The sequence below is a fragment of the Rhipicephalus microplus genome, chromosome 3, assembly GCF_043290135.1.
Source record: "Rhipicephalus microplus isolate Deutch F79 chromosome 3, USDA_Rmic, whole genome shotgun sequence".
Taxonomy (NCBI): domain Eukaryota; kingdom Metazoa; phylum Arthropoda; class Arachnida; order Ixodida; family Ixodidae; genus Rhipicephalus; species Rhipicephalus microplus.
Window position 1 is genome coordinate 153,841,918 of NC_134702.1, and position 20,910 is coordinate 153,862,827.

Genomic DNA, 20,910 nt, shown 5'->3' on the forward strand with positions numbered 1-20,910 from the left:
TAAACTCAAACAGACCGTCGGGTGTAACAAAGGCCATCTTTTCTTTGTCAGCCGGATCCATGGGGATCTGCCAATACCCGGATCGCAAGTCTACCGATGAAAAATAGGACGCTGAATGCAGGCAGTCGATGACATCATCGATGCAAGGAAGCGGGTACACGTCCTTCTCAGTTATAGAGTTGAGACGTCGGTAGTCAATGCAGAACCTCCAGGACTCATCTTTTTTCTTGACCAATATAACAGGCGTGGCCCAGGGACTTGACGATTCTTGAATTACGCCAGAGGTTAGCATTTCGCTGACTTGCTCTGAAATTACCTTGCGCTCTGACGCGGAAACTCGATAAGGTTTCTGTCTGAGGGGGTGCGCAGATCCGGTGTCGATCTTGTGATGAGTGCGTGTGCTGGGCGTCTGAGGTCTATGCGACTTCCGTGCAAAATCAAATACTTTAGCGTGCCTGGCCAGCAGTGTAACCAACACTTTGCGCTTATGCGAGGGAATAGACTTGCTAACCATCTTATAAAATTCGTATTCCATGCCGGATACATCAGCATAGTCTGAATTTGCCGCATTGCCGAGAACTCCTATGCAGATACTGCACTGCCCTTCAAACATGGCAAGGCGCATTCCCTCTGGTAGTACAACAGACTCGGATGAGCAGTTAACTACTCATAATTTAGTTTTTCCCTCGGTGAGAGACACAACGCAGCGCGGCAGAAAGATGTTTTTCTCCATGCAAGGCAAAGGCAACGGCTCAATCACAATATCAGGAGAACTGAAACTCGTGTCGGCATTCGAAGCAGCAACGGGCACGCTGGCAGTAGACCATGCCGGTAGAATAGCGTCTCTAACTACAACGAGGTTGCTGTCTCCGCTACGCTGAGGCTGCTGGGCGAGGGCGGACAACCGAACCTCGCCTGCCCCGCAGTCGACAGTCGCACGACACTCTTGCAAGAAGTCAATTCCTAGGATAACGTCATGCGTGGAATGAGCGAGCACTGCGAATTCTGCCTTGAACGCTTTACCAGCAACACAAACAGACACAGTGCACACACCTACTGGACACAAAGCCGTGCCGCTGACCGCTCGAAAAGTAGAAGATTTATCCCAATAAAACATAACCTTGCGGCCAAGTCTCTCCTTGAAAGCTAAACTCATTACAGAAACCGTTGCACCGGTGTCTACCAGAGCCATCGTGGGAACATCGTCAATGAATACATGAACCTTGTTGTGAAGCATGTGAACTAATGGAGGCATACTTGTGTGCAAAGCGGTACGTCCAGCGACCTCGCCTCCATCGGCCGCGCCGGCTAGTTTCCCGGTGGCGGAGAGGAAAGCCGCGGCCGGGGAGATGGGGACCGTCGCTGGCGCGTAGTAGGTGGCGTCAAGCTCCTCACAGAGGCAGGCGAGTCACTGCGGATGTTCGGCCGGTGTCCGTGCCTCTGGGCAGTTGAATCCGAAGGCCAGTAGGCGTAATCGGGCTGTTGGCTTCGCCGTGCAAGCATCGCTGGTCGGTCAGAAAACGTCGTGCGTGGGCGACGTCGCGATGGGCAAAACCGGGCGATATGTCCGCGAACACCGCACTGGTAGCACATGGGGCGTTCCCGAGGCACATTGAATGCTGCGGTGTGGAAAGGATGCTCAGGGAACTGTTGCCACTCGGACACAAACGGAGGCGTTTGGCTGTCGTAGCTATAACTGCTGCGGGGCGCATAAGACGACTCGACGTAAGTAGCCGTTGGTGGCGAAGCCCTCAGCCCTTGACTGCGGTTGGAGTAACTGCGCTCGTCGAAACTCGCAGCATTGATGCTTGGGGATAGTGTATCACACTGCGGGTCTCCAGCTTGCATGGGAACAGAGACATGGCGACGCAGTTCCTCCCGTACAATCTGACGAATGGTGGAGGAAAGGTCGGCAGGTAGAGAATTTTGGCAGACATCGACGGTGGCAACAGTCGTGACGTTGGCCAGACGTCCGAACTTCGATGTGATGCGACGAGTTTTAAGAGCCTCGATGGTTCGGCAGTGGTTACATCACGTCGGCCACGCATTCCAGGCTCTCCTTGCCAATGAGGAAGTGGTAGACGTCATCGGCGATGCCCTTGAGTATATGGCCCACTTTGTCTTCTTCCGTCATGTGGGCATCCACCGACTTGCACAACTTCAAAATCTCTTCAATGTAGGTTCTGCATGTCTCACCGGTGACTTGAGCCCTCTGCGACAACGTCTGCTCGGCACGTTTCTTCTTCGTTGCTGGGTCTCCAAAGCATTTCTTAATTTCCTCCACAAACTGGTCCCAGGTTGTCAATGTTTCTTCATGGTTCTCAAACCATACCAGCGCCGTGAAATCGAGGAAGAGCCCCACGTGAGACAGCTGGCTGGCCGCATTCCAACCGTTCGATCGGCTCACCCGCTGATAGTGGCTTAGCTATTCGTCCACGTCATCGCCGGGTTTCCCTGTGAAGGTTCGCGGCTCTTTGTAGTGGTAGGGCGACGTCCTTGTGGCTGGTTGCTGGTTGTCTCCGTCCGAGCTCATTTCTTGAGGTAATGGTGCCAAGCCCGCTAGTCAACGGCTGCGGCGAAGCTCGTGTAGCGGTTCCGTCGTTAGGGGACGGTGCCTCTCCGGTATCACTTGGTAGTAGCTAGCTTACCCAGCACCTTCCACCACAATTGTGACGATGGAACGCGTTTATTTACAAGATGGGTAATGCAGAGGTGTAGCTCAGCGAAGGAACCACAGCGTCGCTCGCGAGCCAGTCGAGTCTCTTCCTCCTCTTCGTCGAATCTTAGCTAGCGCGTTTCAATATCATAACTGCCAGAGACAACCATTTACCAAGAAATCAAGGCATCCTTACATGAGGACTGTTAGGTGCAAATCTGGCAATTTCTTTGTACATGGGGACTGTGGTGTAGTATAGTGACGTGGTGGTGTCTGTGAAGTGTGGTGGCACCGTGGTGTTATGTACAACGTGCTCGAAGGCAACAGCAGCGGTGCTTCTCGATTGAGGGGCGGAAAGACGATGACGACGTTGGCACGAAACGTCACGCATGAAACTGCGGCCCGCCAAAAGGAAGGGGAAGTATGTGCGAAAGGTTGCGCTGCCAATGCACGAGGGGAAAAAGAGGAAGACCAGTCGGGGGCAGAATGAGATCGAGCTGGCTGGAGTGCAGATCCTGGGTGTCGCGCGACTGCGGTGTCGGGTTCCAGACCCGACCGCGTGAAGTCAGGCAAGGCCAGGACGCTCCAGCTGCCCACGGTGTACTCGGAGGTACGCGGCCTTCCAGAGTTCCGGCCGTGACAGTTCAAGGTCACGTCCTAGGTGTTCGTTCCGGCCGTGACTGTTCAAGGTCATCTCCCAGGTGTCCGGGCTTGGAATCCAATCCCGAACCACCCGTGGAGGGTGGAACCTTCCGCGTGGTTATCATCTCCTCGAAACGAGCCAGCATCGGCAAGCGGCCACAGTTCTTGCTAAGGCAAGGGCTACCTCGTCTTCCGCTAAGCGTCGCTGTGCTAGTCAGTGCGTGACTCCAGCTGCTGAGACATCGCCAGCGTCCGCCGCCTCAACCCACCAAGCCACCGCCACCATCAACGCCACCGGTCATTGTTGATTTTTATAAACATTATAGCTGGACAATTTACAGGACATGTTTTAGATGCGGAGCATCTTATACTCGCGCCTTGTAGTGCGCCGTCCGCGCCGTCCACACCACTTCTCGAACATTCGACAGCTGACGCGCGCGCATGCGCCGTCGCCCACTCTTCCACCATCTGTGCATCCCTTCCTCCTCTACACACCGCGCGCGCTTCACTCCTCCACCATCTGTGCACCCTTCCTCCTCTACACACCGCGTTCGACATCTACAATTCTCCTGATTCTCCAGTGGACGCGCATGTGGCGTCGCGCTTCGAGAACATTCAACAGCTGACAGTGCATGCGCCGTCGTGCTGTATATATACTCAAGGTCGGCGCTCGCTCGCTCAGTTGCCGCTCGTCGGTTGGTTTGTACGGCGCGTCGACGTCCAAGGTCGCGGTGAAATGAATTCCAACGAATCCACAAACACAATGATCGATGTCCCTTCGACCAGCGCCGCCCTTTCGCATACGTGTGTACGTGTTCACTCATTTAACACCCCCTCCTACAACCACGTTAACCAATTTAGCCATCGACCCAAGTAAGTCGCAATTTAACACCCCATTTCACAACCACGTTAACCAATTTAGCCATCGACCCAAGTAAGTCGCACTTTAACACCCCGTTAACCAATTATATGCTCCGCATCCTCCTCAGTGTTCCCCCAAAGGAAGCTGCGGGCAATTTTTTTTATTTGCCAGCTTAGTTAGACTCAGTGTCTGTCAATTGCAACTTCATCTCTTTTTTTTCTCTTAATTATGCTTGAAATGTCTAGTTTTCTTTTCTTATGTTAAACGGGTTCGTCATTTCTTAGCTCTGAGGCTTTCTCTCCGAGCAACAATTTATTAAACCGTAAACCTGCATCACCGGGACATTATCTGAATTGTACAGGCAAGGCTTCCCAACACTGTCAAATGATCTTGTGCCAGTTTACGGTGTGCAGGAATCTCTATGCAGAGCGCAGTCTAACAATCACTGTGAGAATTGCGGAAACAATAGCAAACTACCACCATATGAACGCTAACTTACAAATAGATTGCACCTTTCTAGACTTTTCTAAGACATTCGATCGCGTAGCACATTGCCGACTAATATCAAAACTTTCTGCACTTAAATTTGATTTGCAAACCTTGTCATGGGTACGAAACTTTCTTTCTAACCGTCAGCAGTTCACCATTGTTAATAATTATTTCTCTCCTCCTTCTGATGTCACATCAGGGATACCGCAAGGTAGCAACCTTGGTCCTTTACTCTTCTTAATTTACATTAATGACCTGCCAAATAACATATCATCTAGTATACGTATATTTGCTGATGACTGCTTTGTTTATCGCTCTAGAAAAAGGGTGGATGATCACCAATCCCTCCAAAGTGACTTGGATCGCACTAACAACTGGTGTAAAACATGGCTAATGACTCTTAACATTTTAAAATGTAAAATTATCTCATTTACCCGTAAATCAGCTTGTTCGCTCTTTCCTTACAACATCAGTAACAACAGATTGGCTAGAACCACAGGGTATAAGTATCTAGGCGTTCACCTCACACATGTTTCTTGGGTCGACCATATAACTACCATTTCTGCTAATGTTTCACGATCATTGGGGTATCTTCATCGCAACCTAAACTTTACTACTTCTCACGTACGTAAAAAGGCCTAACAAACATTTGTCCGGCCCCAGTTAGAGTACGCATCATCCATTGGTCACTTCACCAAAAATATTTAATACAGAAGTTATAAGCTATTCAGAACAGGGCTTGTTGTTTTACCACGCGGAATTATAACAACTTGTCCAGTGTAACCCAGCTAAAGCTCGAACTTTCACTCCATCCATTAGCAATTTATCGTGGCATGGCACTTTTGTCTCTCCTTCATAAATATGCCTATGCCACTCGATCACCGCTAGCGCAATTGCAACTTTCCTCCCACTTATCGCACAGGTTGCATAATGACTTCAGCTACACCCGCCTCTACGGCACCACTAATGCTTTTAACTACTCGTCACTCCCGCGTGCCATAAGACTGTGGAATGATCTTCCAAACAGCATCGCCCTCCAGCGTAAACGCAATAAATTTCGCGAGCATCTTCTCAACCATTTCACTGATAATGCTTAGCTGGTCCACTTACTCCCGGCATTCATGTGTCCCCTTTTTCTTTTTATTTCATCATCACAATGAAGCTGTTGTTTAAGGTTTTGTTCATTAACCCAAACCAGCACGGTAAACTGCATAGTCTGTTTCACTACTTTTCATTTTGATCTGTCCAACACGCTATTGCATTTCTTTTACGTTTTAAGCTTACCTATTCATGTGGAATACATACGACTACTTCTGTACTAGGACATATTTTTGCTGTTGTTGACGTACTACATTGTTCTTACTGACTTGTTAACCCAATTTGTTATTACTTAGTATCGACCCACCTTACACAATGCCTCTGCGAGGCCTGTAAGGTACTTATAAATAAATAAATAAATATTCGGCTTTAAAATTTTACCTCCTGTAACTGAGAATGAGGTCGTACGCTGAAGAACAAACACTCGATGCTGACGAATGTTATTGGAGTGTAGTTGTACTCTGGAACATTTGACAGCTGCACCGACGATCCTAGAATGCTCAGGAATAACTCAAACTTCTTTAATGCAGAAACTCTCTCTTTTGTTCAATACCTATTATGATTTAACATGTGCATTTTTAGCTACCGGCCCTTCATGAATTGAGAATCCTTGCCGCAGATATATAATTAAAGAAATATTGACAATTAGGACTTTCCAATAAGCGTTAAAGTTTCCTGTTGATGTTTGCGAGGAACGATGGTGTATATGCACACGTAGACGAGGTCTCCTTGCAGGTTTTTGACAGAGTGGACTGCCCGAGCATTCCTTACTGTAGCCTGAACAGCCACTAATTCCAACCAACGTTCAAAAAGTTGCAGTTCTACTACCCCACAGCGTCTAGCCGTGTTCACAGTGTGACAGTGGGCTCTGGCGGGGCGGATTAGCAGGGCAAGTTCTTTTGTAACGCTCGAGAGCATGGCAGAGGATGCGATAAAAAAATACTTCCTCGGCTTTTGTTTTGCGCGAGTTGGTTGAACAAGAGGAGCAGGCTGAACGCCATACAGTTTTGAATGTTCTATGTGGCCCCATCAAATTATTAATGATCTCAGATTGCACTTCAAAGTGAAACTTGAGGCTAACATTTTTCATATGCATGTAAATTTTGACATGGGCATTTGTAGGCATTAACATGCATACAGGCACAAATGCCAAAAAGTAAGCACTTGTAGGTCCTAGTAAAATGCTGTAAAAAGCCTTGTTAACCTTTAATGCATGCTCGTATACCAAAGTGGCGTGATATGGGCCCTAAGGACAAAATAGGGATTCACCTAAAACATGTGGTCTCTAGTAATCTTTTTTCTAGATGTTTCCTGCTGCTGTTTACACTGTTATCTTGTGCAAATAGACATTTTGTGCACACAGCTATCTTACGTGCACAGTTAAACACAAGGTCCCCTAGGCAGTTTTGCTTTGGGACCTCCAATGTATTGCTCAAAGAAGTACATGCTTGCTTCTTCAGAGATATACAAGTGAGCTCCGAACTTTTATATCTATCTGAAGAAAACTAAAGCATAAGGTTACCATACCTAGTCCGACAAACAGCTATAAAACATCCAGTAGTGTGGCTTTGCCCAAGTCTACGCTTAATTTACACTTGCACACAATACAGGAAATAGTCCGCCCTATGTGCCTGTATTTACGTGTCTGCTTGCATAGAGTATACACATACGAACTAAATATTCTAACAGTTCGCACCTCCATCATCGCCCCACCCCTCCACACACACACACACTTTCTCTGGTTATGCCTGTGAATGTAGCCTAGCCTTTCCATCTCCTCAGCCACTGACTGCGTGGGCCTAAGTTTTTTTCAAGTACATTCAAGGCCACAAAACACCGGGCCCTACAAAAAACAGCTGTTGAAATGCAGCACTGGCTGTCATTCTATCCCCAAATTACTGAGAGCTCTTGTAGATGTATTTAACAAATGCTTTGATGAAATATAAATGCACAATTCACTCGTATTCTCTATGCACCAGTAGCTTACCTGTAATGTCTCTGCATCCATGCTGGCAATGATGTACCAGCATAACCTTTCAAACCGCTGCATCACAGCCAGAAATGGTAAATCAGCACAGCATAAAAAACAGAAAAAATACCTATTCCACTAACATGTACAAGACATTCCCATCAGCTGTCAATGAAGTGTAATTTTTAATTTTAATATAATACTTAAAACATGGTGTTCTCGTATATCTTGCATCCTAATCACACGTGATAGCATATAACATAGGGCAGTAAAAGCAATTACATTCCCCATACAGGTTCAAGCTTTCTGCCTACAACCATAAACCTTTGTTTTGCGCCCTAAACAAAAAAACACGAACACTTGGTACTCAAGACAGTATAATTAAGTATTCCGCATGCGATTCTGCTTTGGAAACATCATTCCCTTTCAGAAGTTATTGCAGTAAAAAAAAAGAAAAGAATTACAGTAGAGAATGCGTCATAAATCGCATACTCTAAGACAAAACACACTGACACGGCAACAAAAACCGAGAATTTCATATTTAAAGCTGGTTTCTATTGTGGCATCAAACTCGAGATATATTAACTGATTTTAAAACAAAACTTCAATTATGAAGTTTGTAACAAGTGTTTGTAACATCTTTATTATAAATAAATATTTTAAACCAGTGGGCAAGCTGCTGGTATAGTCAACTGATGACTTCCTTCAAAATATGGAGCCACAATGCAGCACAAGAGGCGTGTTGTTATCCGTGTTACCTATTGGCCCCAACAGTACTGTTAAGGGTATGTCAGAAACCTTGAAGCCATCTTTATAAAACACGAGAAAACCTATTCAGGCACACTAATGAAACCTTGCGCAAGGTTTTGTCATAAATTTGTAAATGCTTATGAAGAACTAGCTGAAGTATCTGAACGCATAAAAAAAAAGCCGAGTCGAAAATGACCAAAATAATTCATGCAGAACAAAACAATACTTATATAAGACGCTCCAACAAAGAACAGCATATTGCCCAAAGTCTATGTCAACATGCCCACAATGCAAATCAAAATATAAAGTACCCACCACAGTGATCTATCTCATGATTATAGGCCTTGACTGTTGACCTGAAGGCTGCAGGATCGAATCTCCGCTACAGCGACGGCATTTTGATAGAGGCGAAACGCGAGAGAGGCGTGTATCTGGATTTAGGAGCTCGCTAAAAAAACACCGTATTGTAGAAATTTCCGAAGCCACCTACTTTGGAGTCTCTCCTAATCATATTGTAGACTCTGGAGGTAAAAGCCTAACAATTAACAGTAATAATTTCTGGTGTTTTACATCAAAAAACAATACACTCAAACCTCATTTTATTAAAATTGCATGTTAAACAAAATTACATTCGTTATATCCTACAATATGTTATAAAGAGTTAGTCCCAACATTACATATATTGCAGGACTATCGCTCATTTACTTCGTTAAAACTGATAATTTGTTAAATCCAGGTTCGGTATATCAAGGTTCGAGCACAATATGATTCTAAGAGAGGTACGCCATAGTGGAGGGCTCCGAAAATTTTCACTGTCTGGTGCTCCTTTGGGTGCTTCCAAATCTTGGTGTATGGGCCTCTAGCGTTTCGCCTCCACCAAAATGCGGCCACTGTGACCAGGACTTGAACTCTCGACCTTTGAGTCGGCAGTCGAGCACCGTAACCACGAGACCACTGTGACAAGAGCTGTTAAACTTCAAATTAAGTAATTCAGTTCCTTGCAGATCGTACCTCCTTGTCGACCTTGGGGTGGAATGCAAACAGAAACTTTCTCGAAGCATGGAATACATCCAGGGCTGTATCAAACGGAAAAGGACAACAGTACCTTGTCATGAGGCTGCAGTGATACCAGTACAAGTGAGAAAAAAATTGCAGGCGGGGACACAGCGAGACATTTTTTTTTTTCTGGGCCACATTAGGCTGCTCTGGGCATTTAATTACTAATATGTCGTTTCCTAAAAGTGTTAACAACAGTGAATATGACCTTTTAAGCCTTAGGTACAAACACAAACCCTGCACACAACTAGCATCATGGCTTCAGCCCAATAAGTTGGTCGATCTTAAACAGATATGAAAATGCAAGCAAGTACACACTTGCACAAAATATGCTCTAAATCAAGAACAGTGCTCACTTCTGGCAAAGGACTAAGTCTATTGACTGCTGCAACAATTGTTGTCCATATTACACTCGAGTGCAAAGTGCAACAGCTTTTTAGTGGGAGAGAAAAATTCTGGACAAACTTTTTCTTTTTTTCTGCTCAGACATCAGAATGGAACTGATTGCAGAGTAATACAGCCATTATAAAACATTAAACTTCTTTTTAAATGTTTCTATTTAACACAAAGAATAAAATAAACCCACAACAGTATCTCGTTTGAATGTTCTACATTTAATTTTCATCATCAGATGAAAGGTTCCCCAGTAATTCATTCATGGGTAAAAAGTTTCATAAAACAATATACAAAATATACCTGGCTACACGCATCCCAACTATAGTTCTCCACGGAATGCAAGGTATTATTAGTGTCCAAATACTAATGACACGTGCTATCGGGCCTGCCTGCTCAAGGACGTCAATGATCTACTAGTATTGTGTACAGTGTCACCACTGGGACAGTGTTGGCATGCCTGCGTGCCCTCTCATCTGTGCCTGCCAGCCTCGATGCAGAACACGGTTGTGTTGAATTTCCTACAGGAACATACCACATAAACCACAGGAGATGTTTCTGTACAGTACCTTAACGGGGAACGTGGGTTCTAAAATTTTTTTTAAATTTTTTTCTCAATCTTAACCGAACTTCACTACCTAAGCTAGTTTTTCATGTTGATTTCAAATCTCTAATTTGTTTCTTAATATTTCAAGTGGTTTAGAAAATATGGAGGTCTGAATCTTAATTAATTGCGTACTTCTTATGGGACTTCTTGGCAATTTAATCTTGCTAAATCCAAAAAGTGAATGCATAATCCCAATGCTGGAGACTTGCTGTAGAGGATGATGCTATTTTTATCCATTTGAAGGCATTTTATAAGCAAGAAAACGGACGAGCACTTATGGTCACTATACTACAATAAATATCTCTCACTAAAATCTTCAATGGTAATTTTTGAAGTGATGCTAGAGAAACAGAAATAGCATCACCCCCTAGATCATGTTGAGACGAATAAAATGATACCAAACTTTGTCACATTCACTCAAGTTTAACATAGGAAAAACCCCCATAAGGCCAAGTGCAATGTGCAAAAACATAGAACTGAGAAAAACGCGTTTGAAGTTTCTAGCAACTTTAACTTTTGCTAAAGTGAAGCTACAGCGATATTAATGACATCATTCTGTAGTTCTATATTATAGGATAAATGGCCATGCTAAATTTCACTGTACGCACCCAGAATACTGCTCACAGCTTGTTCTAGAACTATAAAATAGTCATTGACTCAGCATGAGTATTATTACTTTTTTACTTTGTGGTCGTTCCAGTGCCTTGCAAGTGAAAGGAACACAAAAAAAATCATGTAGTAATGTTGTCCTTGGATAGACAATAGATTTACACAATGTTTAGGTCTAAAACCAAGAATATTTATTTTTGCAAAAATTCTCACTATTTGCCATCATGACTGTTTACAGCAGACCAGGGCTGTAAGCAGAGTCCCCTGCTGGCTTGTGATGCTTTGAAAGTCTTTCCTTTATTGAACTGCTGTCGAGATGCTCTCTTCGCGATTTTCGCAGCCTGCCCTTGTCCTTCTCAAGGCTGCGACGTACCAAATTATTGCCAACGCTGTAGCCCAGCTTCTCGGCAATTTTCATGTTGCTCTTGGTTGTGCCTTGGTTGAAGCGGCTGATGGCTTCGGCAACTGCCCTTTCTAGGCTCCGCAAGGATGCATGCCGAGTTTTGGGAGCGTGCTGCCAAATCATAGCGTGCAGGCTCTCACTTGGGTTCTGGGTGATCCCATCGCTGCACCTTTCCAAGAGGGCATTGTCTCTCAGCCGCCTAAACACAGGCTCCAATGCCTCAGCTACGAAATCAGGCAGGCTGTCCTTGTGTGGTGGCAGCCTCTCATTTTTCGCAAGAGCTCTCTGAAATTTGCACCAGGATTCAGGGCCTTCAGGGCAAAGGTCATGCTTTGGTGCCTCGTCAGTTGAAGACATGTGGTTCAAAGTTGCTAGAACAGCCTTCTGCATGCCTGGAACATTGTTCCTGTCACTTCTCAATGCGTAGCCATAGTATGAGGTGATCTTCTTTATCTTTTGTTGCATAAGTCTGCCCTATCCACCAAGTGAGCCACCTTGAGCTTTTTTTTTTTTCTCTACAAGGGTACGTAAGGCAGCTGCCATACGCTTGTGTACATGATTTATGCAGTCCTTTTTGGCCACCTTTATGAAGCCGTACACCTCTTTTTCTGTGAGTGCATGGAATGTCCTGCTGTCGCCGTCCGCCAGCATTGTCGTATAACGAAGCTTGTGCTTTTCAAGTGACCGCTCAAACAAGCGTAGTGCTGCCTCCACTTCCATCTGGCCAGCATTACAATCAACATTCTTCTGGCACAGAGGGGCATGCTGAATGAGCCAGGCAGAATGTCCTGCTTCTCTTTCCTTGGGTCCTGTGGTGCAAGCCAGGCAAAAGTTCAATAGCACGATATGGTTATAACGAGGCCACTATACATCTCAACAATGCAGCCAACACATATATGCGAGCTATGTCCACGCGTAAGCCAGGGGCCGTCATAAATGACGTCGACGTTTCCGGGCGCGTTGTCGAACTCCGCATAGAGCTCCTTGACGCGAGCAACACTCGCCGCTTCGCATTCGGCAGCAGTCGCACGGCAGGCTTCTTTCATTATATTCATGTGGCTTTGCCAACTCTTGTGGTGAAGCCCTCGATGCGAAATATTCATCCTGGCGAAGAAGTTCGACAGAGCCGTTGCCCCCTTGCCGATACTGTTGATGGCCTTCATGGCACGCATATTAACTTCAAACGGCCTCACTTTGGCGTCGGCTTCGCCGGCTATACGTGGGGACGAAAAACGCTCTTCGCGAAAGTCACAACTGCTGCACGTGACTATGAGCTTTGAACACAGCCCGTACTCTTTCTAGGCCTTTGAAATAGTGACGCTTCTTTCACCGCATTCTGGGCACGCGACAAGTCCAAATAACGAGCGTATCGCTGCCAGATCAACAATAACGAATTCTGTCTCGTTTTCTTTGCCACCATCCTCCAGATCAATATCTAGAAACTCGAAGTTACGTTCCGTCGCGCACTGTGATGGAAGTTATGCCTTCAAGCCTGCTGCATTTCTCGCGTACTCAGCAAACTCGTCCGCCGAATAAAACGCCGTGTCAATGCGGTTTAGGATGCTGCTGGAAATGCAAGATGACGATCCAACGACGACACAATCCGATGAGGTGCTGCTGCAAGGCACAGGAGAGTGCACCGCGTCGGAAACAAGCGGCCGCGGCTGCGCGCCGTCGACGGAATGCGCCGCTTCGGCAGCATCGGGCGAAATCGGCTGCACGTTGTCGGCTGCTTTCTTCTGGCGGGCGTTCCACGGGCGCCTCCGTTTCTTGCCAAACGCTTGGCACGTCTTCTTCTTTAGACGAGCATCTCCAATCATGCCGGCAAAAGACGGAAAGTCGGTGCGTCGGTCACTGTGCCCTTGTATGCACTGTGCCCTTCTGTAGGAGCAGAAGGATCAAAATGACGAAGAACAGGCTCAGATGTTAGTAGAAGTTTCAGGTCAGAAAAACGTGGCATCACAATCAGGTGTCCATTCGAATGGGCCGTTTTTTCGCAACAAGCTCGTCAGTGGGTGTACTACGTCTGCGAATCGGGGAACAAAGCGGCGAAATTAGGAACATAGGCCCAAGAAGCTGCGAAGTTCCTTCAGTGTCTGGGGTGGTTTGAATGTGCCGACTGCTTCGATTTTGCGGGGATCCGGCCTGACGCCATCTTTGTCAACTAGGTGACCGAGGACTAAAGCTTGTCATTCACCAAACCGGCACTTCTTAGAGTTCAAAATCAAGCCAGCCTTTCCGACGCAGTCTAAAACGAGGCTTAAACGGACGTTGTGCTCTTCGAAGGTACGCCCAAAAATGACGACGTCATCCAGGTAGCATAAGCACACCTCCCATTTAAGACCACGAAGGACAGAGTCCATAAACCTTTCAAAAGTGGTGGGGGCGTTGCAAAGCCCAAACGGCATCACATTGAATTGGTACAGTCCATCAGGCGTCACGAATGCGGTCTTCTCCTTGTGTGAAGGGTGCATAGGTATCTGCCAATATCCTGATTGTAGGTCTATTGACGAAAAGTACGAAGCCGAGTGTAAGCAGTCAATAACATCGTCAATCCTAGGCAGCGGATATACATCTTTTTTGATCACGGCATTGAGTTTTCTGTAATCAACGCAGAACCGCCAGGCACCATCTTTCTTCTTAACCAAGATGACCGGTGCTGCCCACAGGCTACAAGACTCTTCAATAACACACTCCTTCAATATTTCCTGAACCTGGTCGGCAATAACTTTTTGTTCTGATGAATACACTCAGTAAGGCTTTTGTCGGATCGGATGGGCAGTGCTGGTGTCAATCCTATGATGAGCGCGAGAACATGGTAAAGGTAGTGGCTTCTCCTCTTGGCAAAAGTCAAACACAGAAGCATGTCGCCTCAAGAAATGGCGTAACGTCTGCTGCTCGTGTGACCGCAAAGTGGCGCTAATCATGCCTAGGATCTGCGACTCGTAAGAGCAAATGCGCTTGCCAGAGACTGTACCTTTCTCGCTTTCATCATTGTTAACGACCGCTACACAACCTTCAGTGGAATCATCGAAGATGCCAAGCTGCATTCCTCGAGGGAGCCGAACCGGCATTGGCGAACAGTTCAGTGCCCACAGAAAGGTTGCTCCTTCATCAACAGATACCAAACAACGAGGGACGAGTATGCCTTTCTTAGCACATTGAACGATGGCAGGTTCAACGATGGCATCAAAAGATGTGGCAGATTCTGGGACAAACACAGCAACAGACCTCATTGACCATGGCAGCACTGTCAGCTCCTCGGAAACAATCAGAGCGTCCTTCGCGGCCTGCGGCGCCTCATCGACGAGGGCAGGAACAATGTCACCGCTGACGGAAAGTTCACCGCTTCTACAGTCGACGAAGGCGCCACATTCTTGGAGAAAGTCAAGACCGAGAATCACATCGTGGGTACAACGTTGCAGCACAAGAAACTCTGTTGGGAACACCTTTCCTGCCAATAAGACATTGACGGCACAAACTCCGACAGGATGAAGTACTTCCCCACCAACACCACGAAACCTTGTTGATTTGCCCCAAGAAAACATAGCTTTGCGGCCAATGCGACTTTTGAAAGAAAGACTCATAACTGATATCATAGCACCAGTGTCCACCAACGCACTTGTACAAAAGCCATCTATTTCCACACGTATTTTGTTCTTGGACATTATAACTGGCGGAGGCATCTGAGGCAAATCCTGCTGTGCGACCTCACCTCCATCGGTCGCGCTGGCTAGTTTCCCGGTGGCGGCGGTGATGACAGGCGTCGTCCCGGCGAAGGGAAACGATGCAGTCGGCCAGATGGAGGCATCAAACTACGGTCAGAAGCGGGAGAACTGCCACGGTGATTTCCCCGCCGTGAGGTACTCCTGGAATAGGCGGGCCACTGACCGTTGTTGTGACCAGTGCCCGCTGGCGGAAACTCTGATGGGGAACGATATCTGGATGTCGGCTCTCTCTGTCGACGGCAGAACAGAGCTATATGCCCGGCGATACCGCTGCGGTAGCACACAGGAGCTTGGCGGTATTCATTGTACTCCTGGAAGGCATTGTGCTGACGTGGTGGTGGTACGGGTACATCTTCGTTCGGGTCGTAATAGGTGTTGGCTGGCTGATGGGGGTAACTGAAGCAGTCTTCGTACCTCGGCAGCGGGTAGTTATTGCGCTGTGACCTCGGTGGTGAGGGTGGCCTGTAGTTGCAGTCATCGTTGCCTGCTGCGGCAATAGACATGGAAGGGCGAGAGGGAGGCGATGCGGGTGTAGGTTCGTACAACGTCGGGCGAGCGTGTCGAGTGAGCTCTTCTCAAACTATCAGGCGTATTATCGACGCGAGATCATGTGGCGTGTATTTGTCAACACTTGCCACGATGGTTACATTCGGTAGGCGACCGAACTTGGGGGTGATACGTCGCATCTTCAGGGTCTCGAATGTGCGACAGTGGCTTATGATGTTGGTTACCGTAGCAAGGCTGTCTTTGCTGATGAGAAACTGATACACGTCCTCGGCAATGCCCTTCAACAGGTGGCCAACTTTGTCTTCCTCTGACATAGAAGGGTTGACAATCTTGCAGAGCTTCAAGATTGCCTCGACATAGGTCGTACACGTCTCTCCTGGGATCTGAGCTCTCTGCAGTAGTGTTTGTTCAGTCTGCTTTCTCTTAGCTACGGAGTCTCCGAAGCACGCTCTTATTTCGGCAACGAAACGATCCTATGACGTGAGGGCATCTTCGTGGTTCTCGTACCACACGAGTGCTGTGTCCGTTAAGAAAAATACTACATTGGTCAGCTGGGTCGCCGCGTCCCACTGGTAGTATTTGCTCACCCGTTTGTAGTGTGTGAGCCAAGTATCCACGTCCTCGCCAGATTCGCCACTGAATGTGCGAGGCACTATCAGATCCTGACGCAACCAGGGACCAGCCGCACGCGAACCTGGTACTAGCGGTGCTGCTAGGACTGGTAGAAGGTCTGCAGCTGCGGGAATCCGGTTTCCTTCTTCGCCGTGAGACATCTCAGCTGCCAGTGGTAACGGGGGCAGTCCAGCAAGGCGGCGGCTTCGTCGTAGATCAGGCGCTCGAAGCGTCGTGTTGCTTGGTTACCCAGTGCTGGTTACCCAGTGTTGCTTGATTACCCAGTGCCTCCACCACAAAACTGTTACGGTTGAATTAAAGGATAGGTGGATTTATTTACAGGATGAGGATGAAGTTCGGCAATCGCGGTAAAGATGGAGTCCTCAGGCCGCACCAGACAATGTCGTCTTCCTCTTCTACCTACCCGGCACATACTACAGCCCGGCTCATACCGTAGCAATATATAACATGCTTGTGTGCTTAAAAAAATGATCAGGGTACAGGTAATAGTATGAACACTTAACCTTGACGTGTGGTCTTGCAGCAGTGCCGATGTTCATGAATACACGGTTTCACTACAGAGCCGGCACATGCTTCAGTGGAACCACATTTTTGAGGTAGGCTGGACACAACAAAATTATAATAATTTATTAATTGGGAAATTCTGACAACTATGAGTGAAATTTAGAAAATTTTAAATTTGAGTAGATTCAAAAACTGCAATAATCTTTCGAATGTTCTAGCAGGAATACATCATAGTCATCCATCACACTATTAAAATCTCATAATAATAAAGTAACTGAAATTGGCAATTGGCTTCAATATATTGAAACTTTTGCTGAACTGAAATTCAACTTCTCATGTAAAGTTATCGAAAAGAAAATTTGAGGCATGTTTATCATATGTATCACAGTCACCATGAAATGACCACTATCGTTTGTAAGAAGTACCGGGTTATGGAAATGTCACTTTGATATGCGAGTGTGCCAAAACAAAGTACAGCGTCAAACCGGACTATTCTGTTACACATTTCTTCCCAATTCACTAGAAACAGAGTCTGCGAAGTTCCTGTTTAGAAGCAGAGCAAAAAAAAATAAAAAATGAAGTGTAGGAACCAGTTTCGCTTGCTCGCATAAATGAACAATTACAGAAAACAACAAAATTATTTTGTAGAAGAACTTGATGGTGCTCATGAGCTGTATGCAAGAACTGAAAAAAAAAGTAAAATGTTGCAACGATAAAAACAAGCCTCACTTTATTCCTATACCAATTATTCTACAGTTTATGAACTAGAGCTGGGAAACGAAATCACCCAGTTAGATGCAAAGTGTTCTACTTAGTCTTGTGATTGTCCCACCAGTCTATAACTAAGAATTACACAGTCATGAATTTTAAACATTTCCAAACAAACTGTCAGCTTATGTACACTCCAACGCGACATAAAGCTGCCATATTGGGTATGACTGCTACAAAAACCAGAGCAAGCTGGCATGCACATGCGAAACAAGCAGTGTGTTCAAGCCTTCTGTGAAGACGCTCTTAGAAAGGATAAAGAATGAACAAAAGATTGTCTTTAGATTTCAACTCGGAGTGATGAAAATCATTCTTTTCAAGTTTAGCTTTGTTTCAATATACTGACAAGGCTTTTAATGCAACCAAAGAAACGCATGCCTGCACACATTTTGGCCCTTACCTGAGGTGGCAACAGGCATATTGGCATCTTCCCCATCGCCATCTCGGAGGACTGAGTCGAATTCCTGCCGAAACTCCTTCCGAAGCCGCTGCCGAAGAAGGAAGCCTCTGATGACTGCCTGTTGAGGCAAGGTTTGAAGGGAAAAGTTACAGAAACATTTCACGTAGTGAGCACGGGCGACGTGAGAACGAATTGGTGCTATCTCCTAGTGCACTTTTGTAAGACATCTCTTTCGATTAACCAGGATGGTGTTGACACACTTTAAACCAGTGATTTGACGAATGACACATATATGCTTGTGCATAAAAGAGGTTAGTCTCCTGCCTCTTGACTGCAGCAGTGTGAAACCAAATGTCTGTAGTCATTGCATGATGTTTGTTCTGTGTTGGCTTGTGCGACACCATAGTGGGTTGATGTATTAATGTGTAAATATGGCTGTCAAGTGTCTCTTTCATTACGCTTCATCACTTCATTATTTTCCTTCACTACTTTGCCTCTATTCTGCGTTTCCTACATCAGGTGCAACACTGTGCAATTTAGTGAGACTTTTTGCAGTAGAAGCATTTGCACCACCCATAGCATGCTTTCTTTGGGTCTTTAGGCTGAGTAATAAATTAAGGCGTTTTGTACTTCAGACTTAAAGAAACACCGTTACACCGTTTTCAATAAGTTGTTCTGGACGAGTCAGCATCTCTTTGTTTTCACTTCTTGGCATTTCACTTGCAGCCAGTTGCGACGCGTCATGCACAGAGTCATTTTCAGCTTGCTGTTCGCGTGTATACGGCAACAAAAGTCAAGCGAAAGACACACACACTCTAACATCTTGCTGGCAGAACTTCTATAGCACAGCTTCCACAGTGCTGCACTTGATGTATGAAACGCAGTAGAGATGTTGCCACTTGCGCCGACACACATGACAATGCAGATTTGACAAAGCGCACTGACGCTTGTGCATAAAAGAAAACTTGCCATGACTGAACTGACTTTTACATTTATTTTTTCTTGCATTGTAAGTGCAGGATGTGCCAAACAGTTATTCTGCTTTTTCTGAGTGAATACATGAAATAGTACTGTACTAAATAACTAGTTAAGTTCACAATTAAATGGCTTCCTTCAGTGTCCCTACATAAACACTGTTGCGCCCATATCAACGTGAATATTAATGCAATGCATGCATAAAAGAAAGGCCCACAGAGCAATAAAATAAATGTGAAGTTGCTAGTGTCTGGGATTAAATAAACATACCAGCTTCTGTTGCTCTCGATAAATGCTCTATATGCAGTGACACTGCCCCCATAAATCAGTTTTTTTTTTAATCATACCAGTTACCCCACCCCTTACAAACCACAACTAATTATACTCTTTGAAATCATTTTTCTTTATTGTTAATGTTAATATCCTTGTGATCCCAGACGTTTCAAGGCATTGAGCTATAGCAGGTTTAGCAATGTTCAATGCAGCACACATCTTTTTTGCAAACTATGGGTTCATAATGAACAAGTATGGTGCACATCGAAGTGGACTAACACGCTGCATAAGGTACAACAGAAAGCAAAAACTATGTCTTCTCTTTTTTTTTTTCTTCTGCAGTTTGTGTAGCACATAACTAGCTCAGACTTCAAAGGATGAAAGTTCTCCTACTCACCTAGAAGCTAAAAAGATCAAGGGACAGGATGGGGAAAGAGTAGTACTGATACATTGTGTATAAACGTAGAAAGACCCCTAATGTACCACTGACCACAGCAAAAAGGCTTATGAAATGTATTTCCGGCATTGCATGTGTGATCTCATTTAGCCGTGTCTACACTATAGGACTGATGAGTGCAGTCTGTGAAGGAATGTTGAAAGGAAGTGTTGGAAAAACTGTCAGGCCCACTGCACGTGGCAAGCACCTGCAGAATGCGTTGGTTCTATTCTACGTTTATTGAAAGTAATGTAGTTTGCAAAAATTATACAAATGAGAATCAGGAAGGGCATTATATACACTCAAATCTCATTACAACAAACTCAGATCAAGTGTGAAAATACCTCCTTATATTTCAAAATTCGTTATAACCATACATTCTTAACACTGTACTTATGGGAAAACTATTTTTTCACTTATGTTGTTATAACCAATAATTTGTTATACATTTGGGTTCGTTACATGAGATCTCAGTGTATCAGAAAAAAAACTGATGCGTGAATCTGCCATCCTTTTGTCTTTCTATTGAAACAAGGTCATCTCTACGTTCAGCAAATGAGCATATTTGGTTTAAAGTTTGACGCTTCTTTACCTAGAACAATCAATTCATCATTTTAATGTTTGTTCCTGCTTTGCTGATGATGGCTATAAATTCTATGGCAATTTGACGGAAAGCTTGTTCAATGATTTATTCAATTGCCCACAAGCACCCGGTTTCAAATTTCCCTGCCTTTAACTTCCCAGTATTATCTATAAAGTTTTAGAAAGAAATGTCAACTAACCATCTCATGAATTACTTCCTAAATGAAGTACTGTAAGAAATTATCTGAAAGGCACTGACCATTGCCAATACATTTGCAAGAATACAGAGCGCAAATCCTCAAAATGAAAAAAGTTACAAGACAATGTGCCGCAGTCATTGTATTGTGCATGACAGGATGACAGAGTCGAAGAAGACATGGCGTGCTGAAATCCAGAAGAGAGGGTGCACATTTAAAATGTGCATACCTGGATAACAGATGCTGCCTGGTCGCGCCGGCGCTCCTGAGCCCGCTCAATACGGGCTGCCTTGGCCTGCTCCAGGAACTGCTCCTTGGTCGCAGACTTGGGCTGGCCGGCAAACATGGTGGACCCTCCAATACTAAATGGGGG

General features: G+C 45.6%; 1 protein-coding gene across 1 annotated transcript in view; it reads right to left on the reverse strand.

Annotated features, from left to right (window-relative positions):
• LOC142803016 (ubiquitin-protein ligase E3B-like) overlaps positions 1 to 20,910 on the reverse strand; it is a 141,298-nt gene that overhangs the window by 115,770 nt on the left and 4,618 nt on the right. The window contains exons 2-5 of the mRNA XM_075888114.1: positions 20,767 to 20,899; positions 18,075 to 18,192; positions 9,478 to 9,542; positions 7,735 to 7,791 (exon numbers count right to left, since the gene is read on the reverse strand). Coding sequence (XP_075744229.1) covers positions 7,735 to 7,791; positions 9,478 to 9,542; positions 18,075 to 18,192; positions 20,767 to 20,883 — 357 coding nt within the window. The 5' untranslated portion in view covers positions 20,884 to 20,899. The remainder of the gene's footprint in view (positions 1 to 7,734; positions 7,792 to 9,477; positions 9,543 to 18,074; positions 18,193 to 20,766; positions 20,900 to 20,910) is intronic.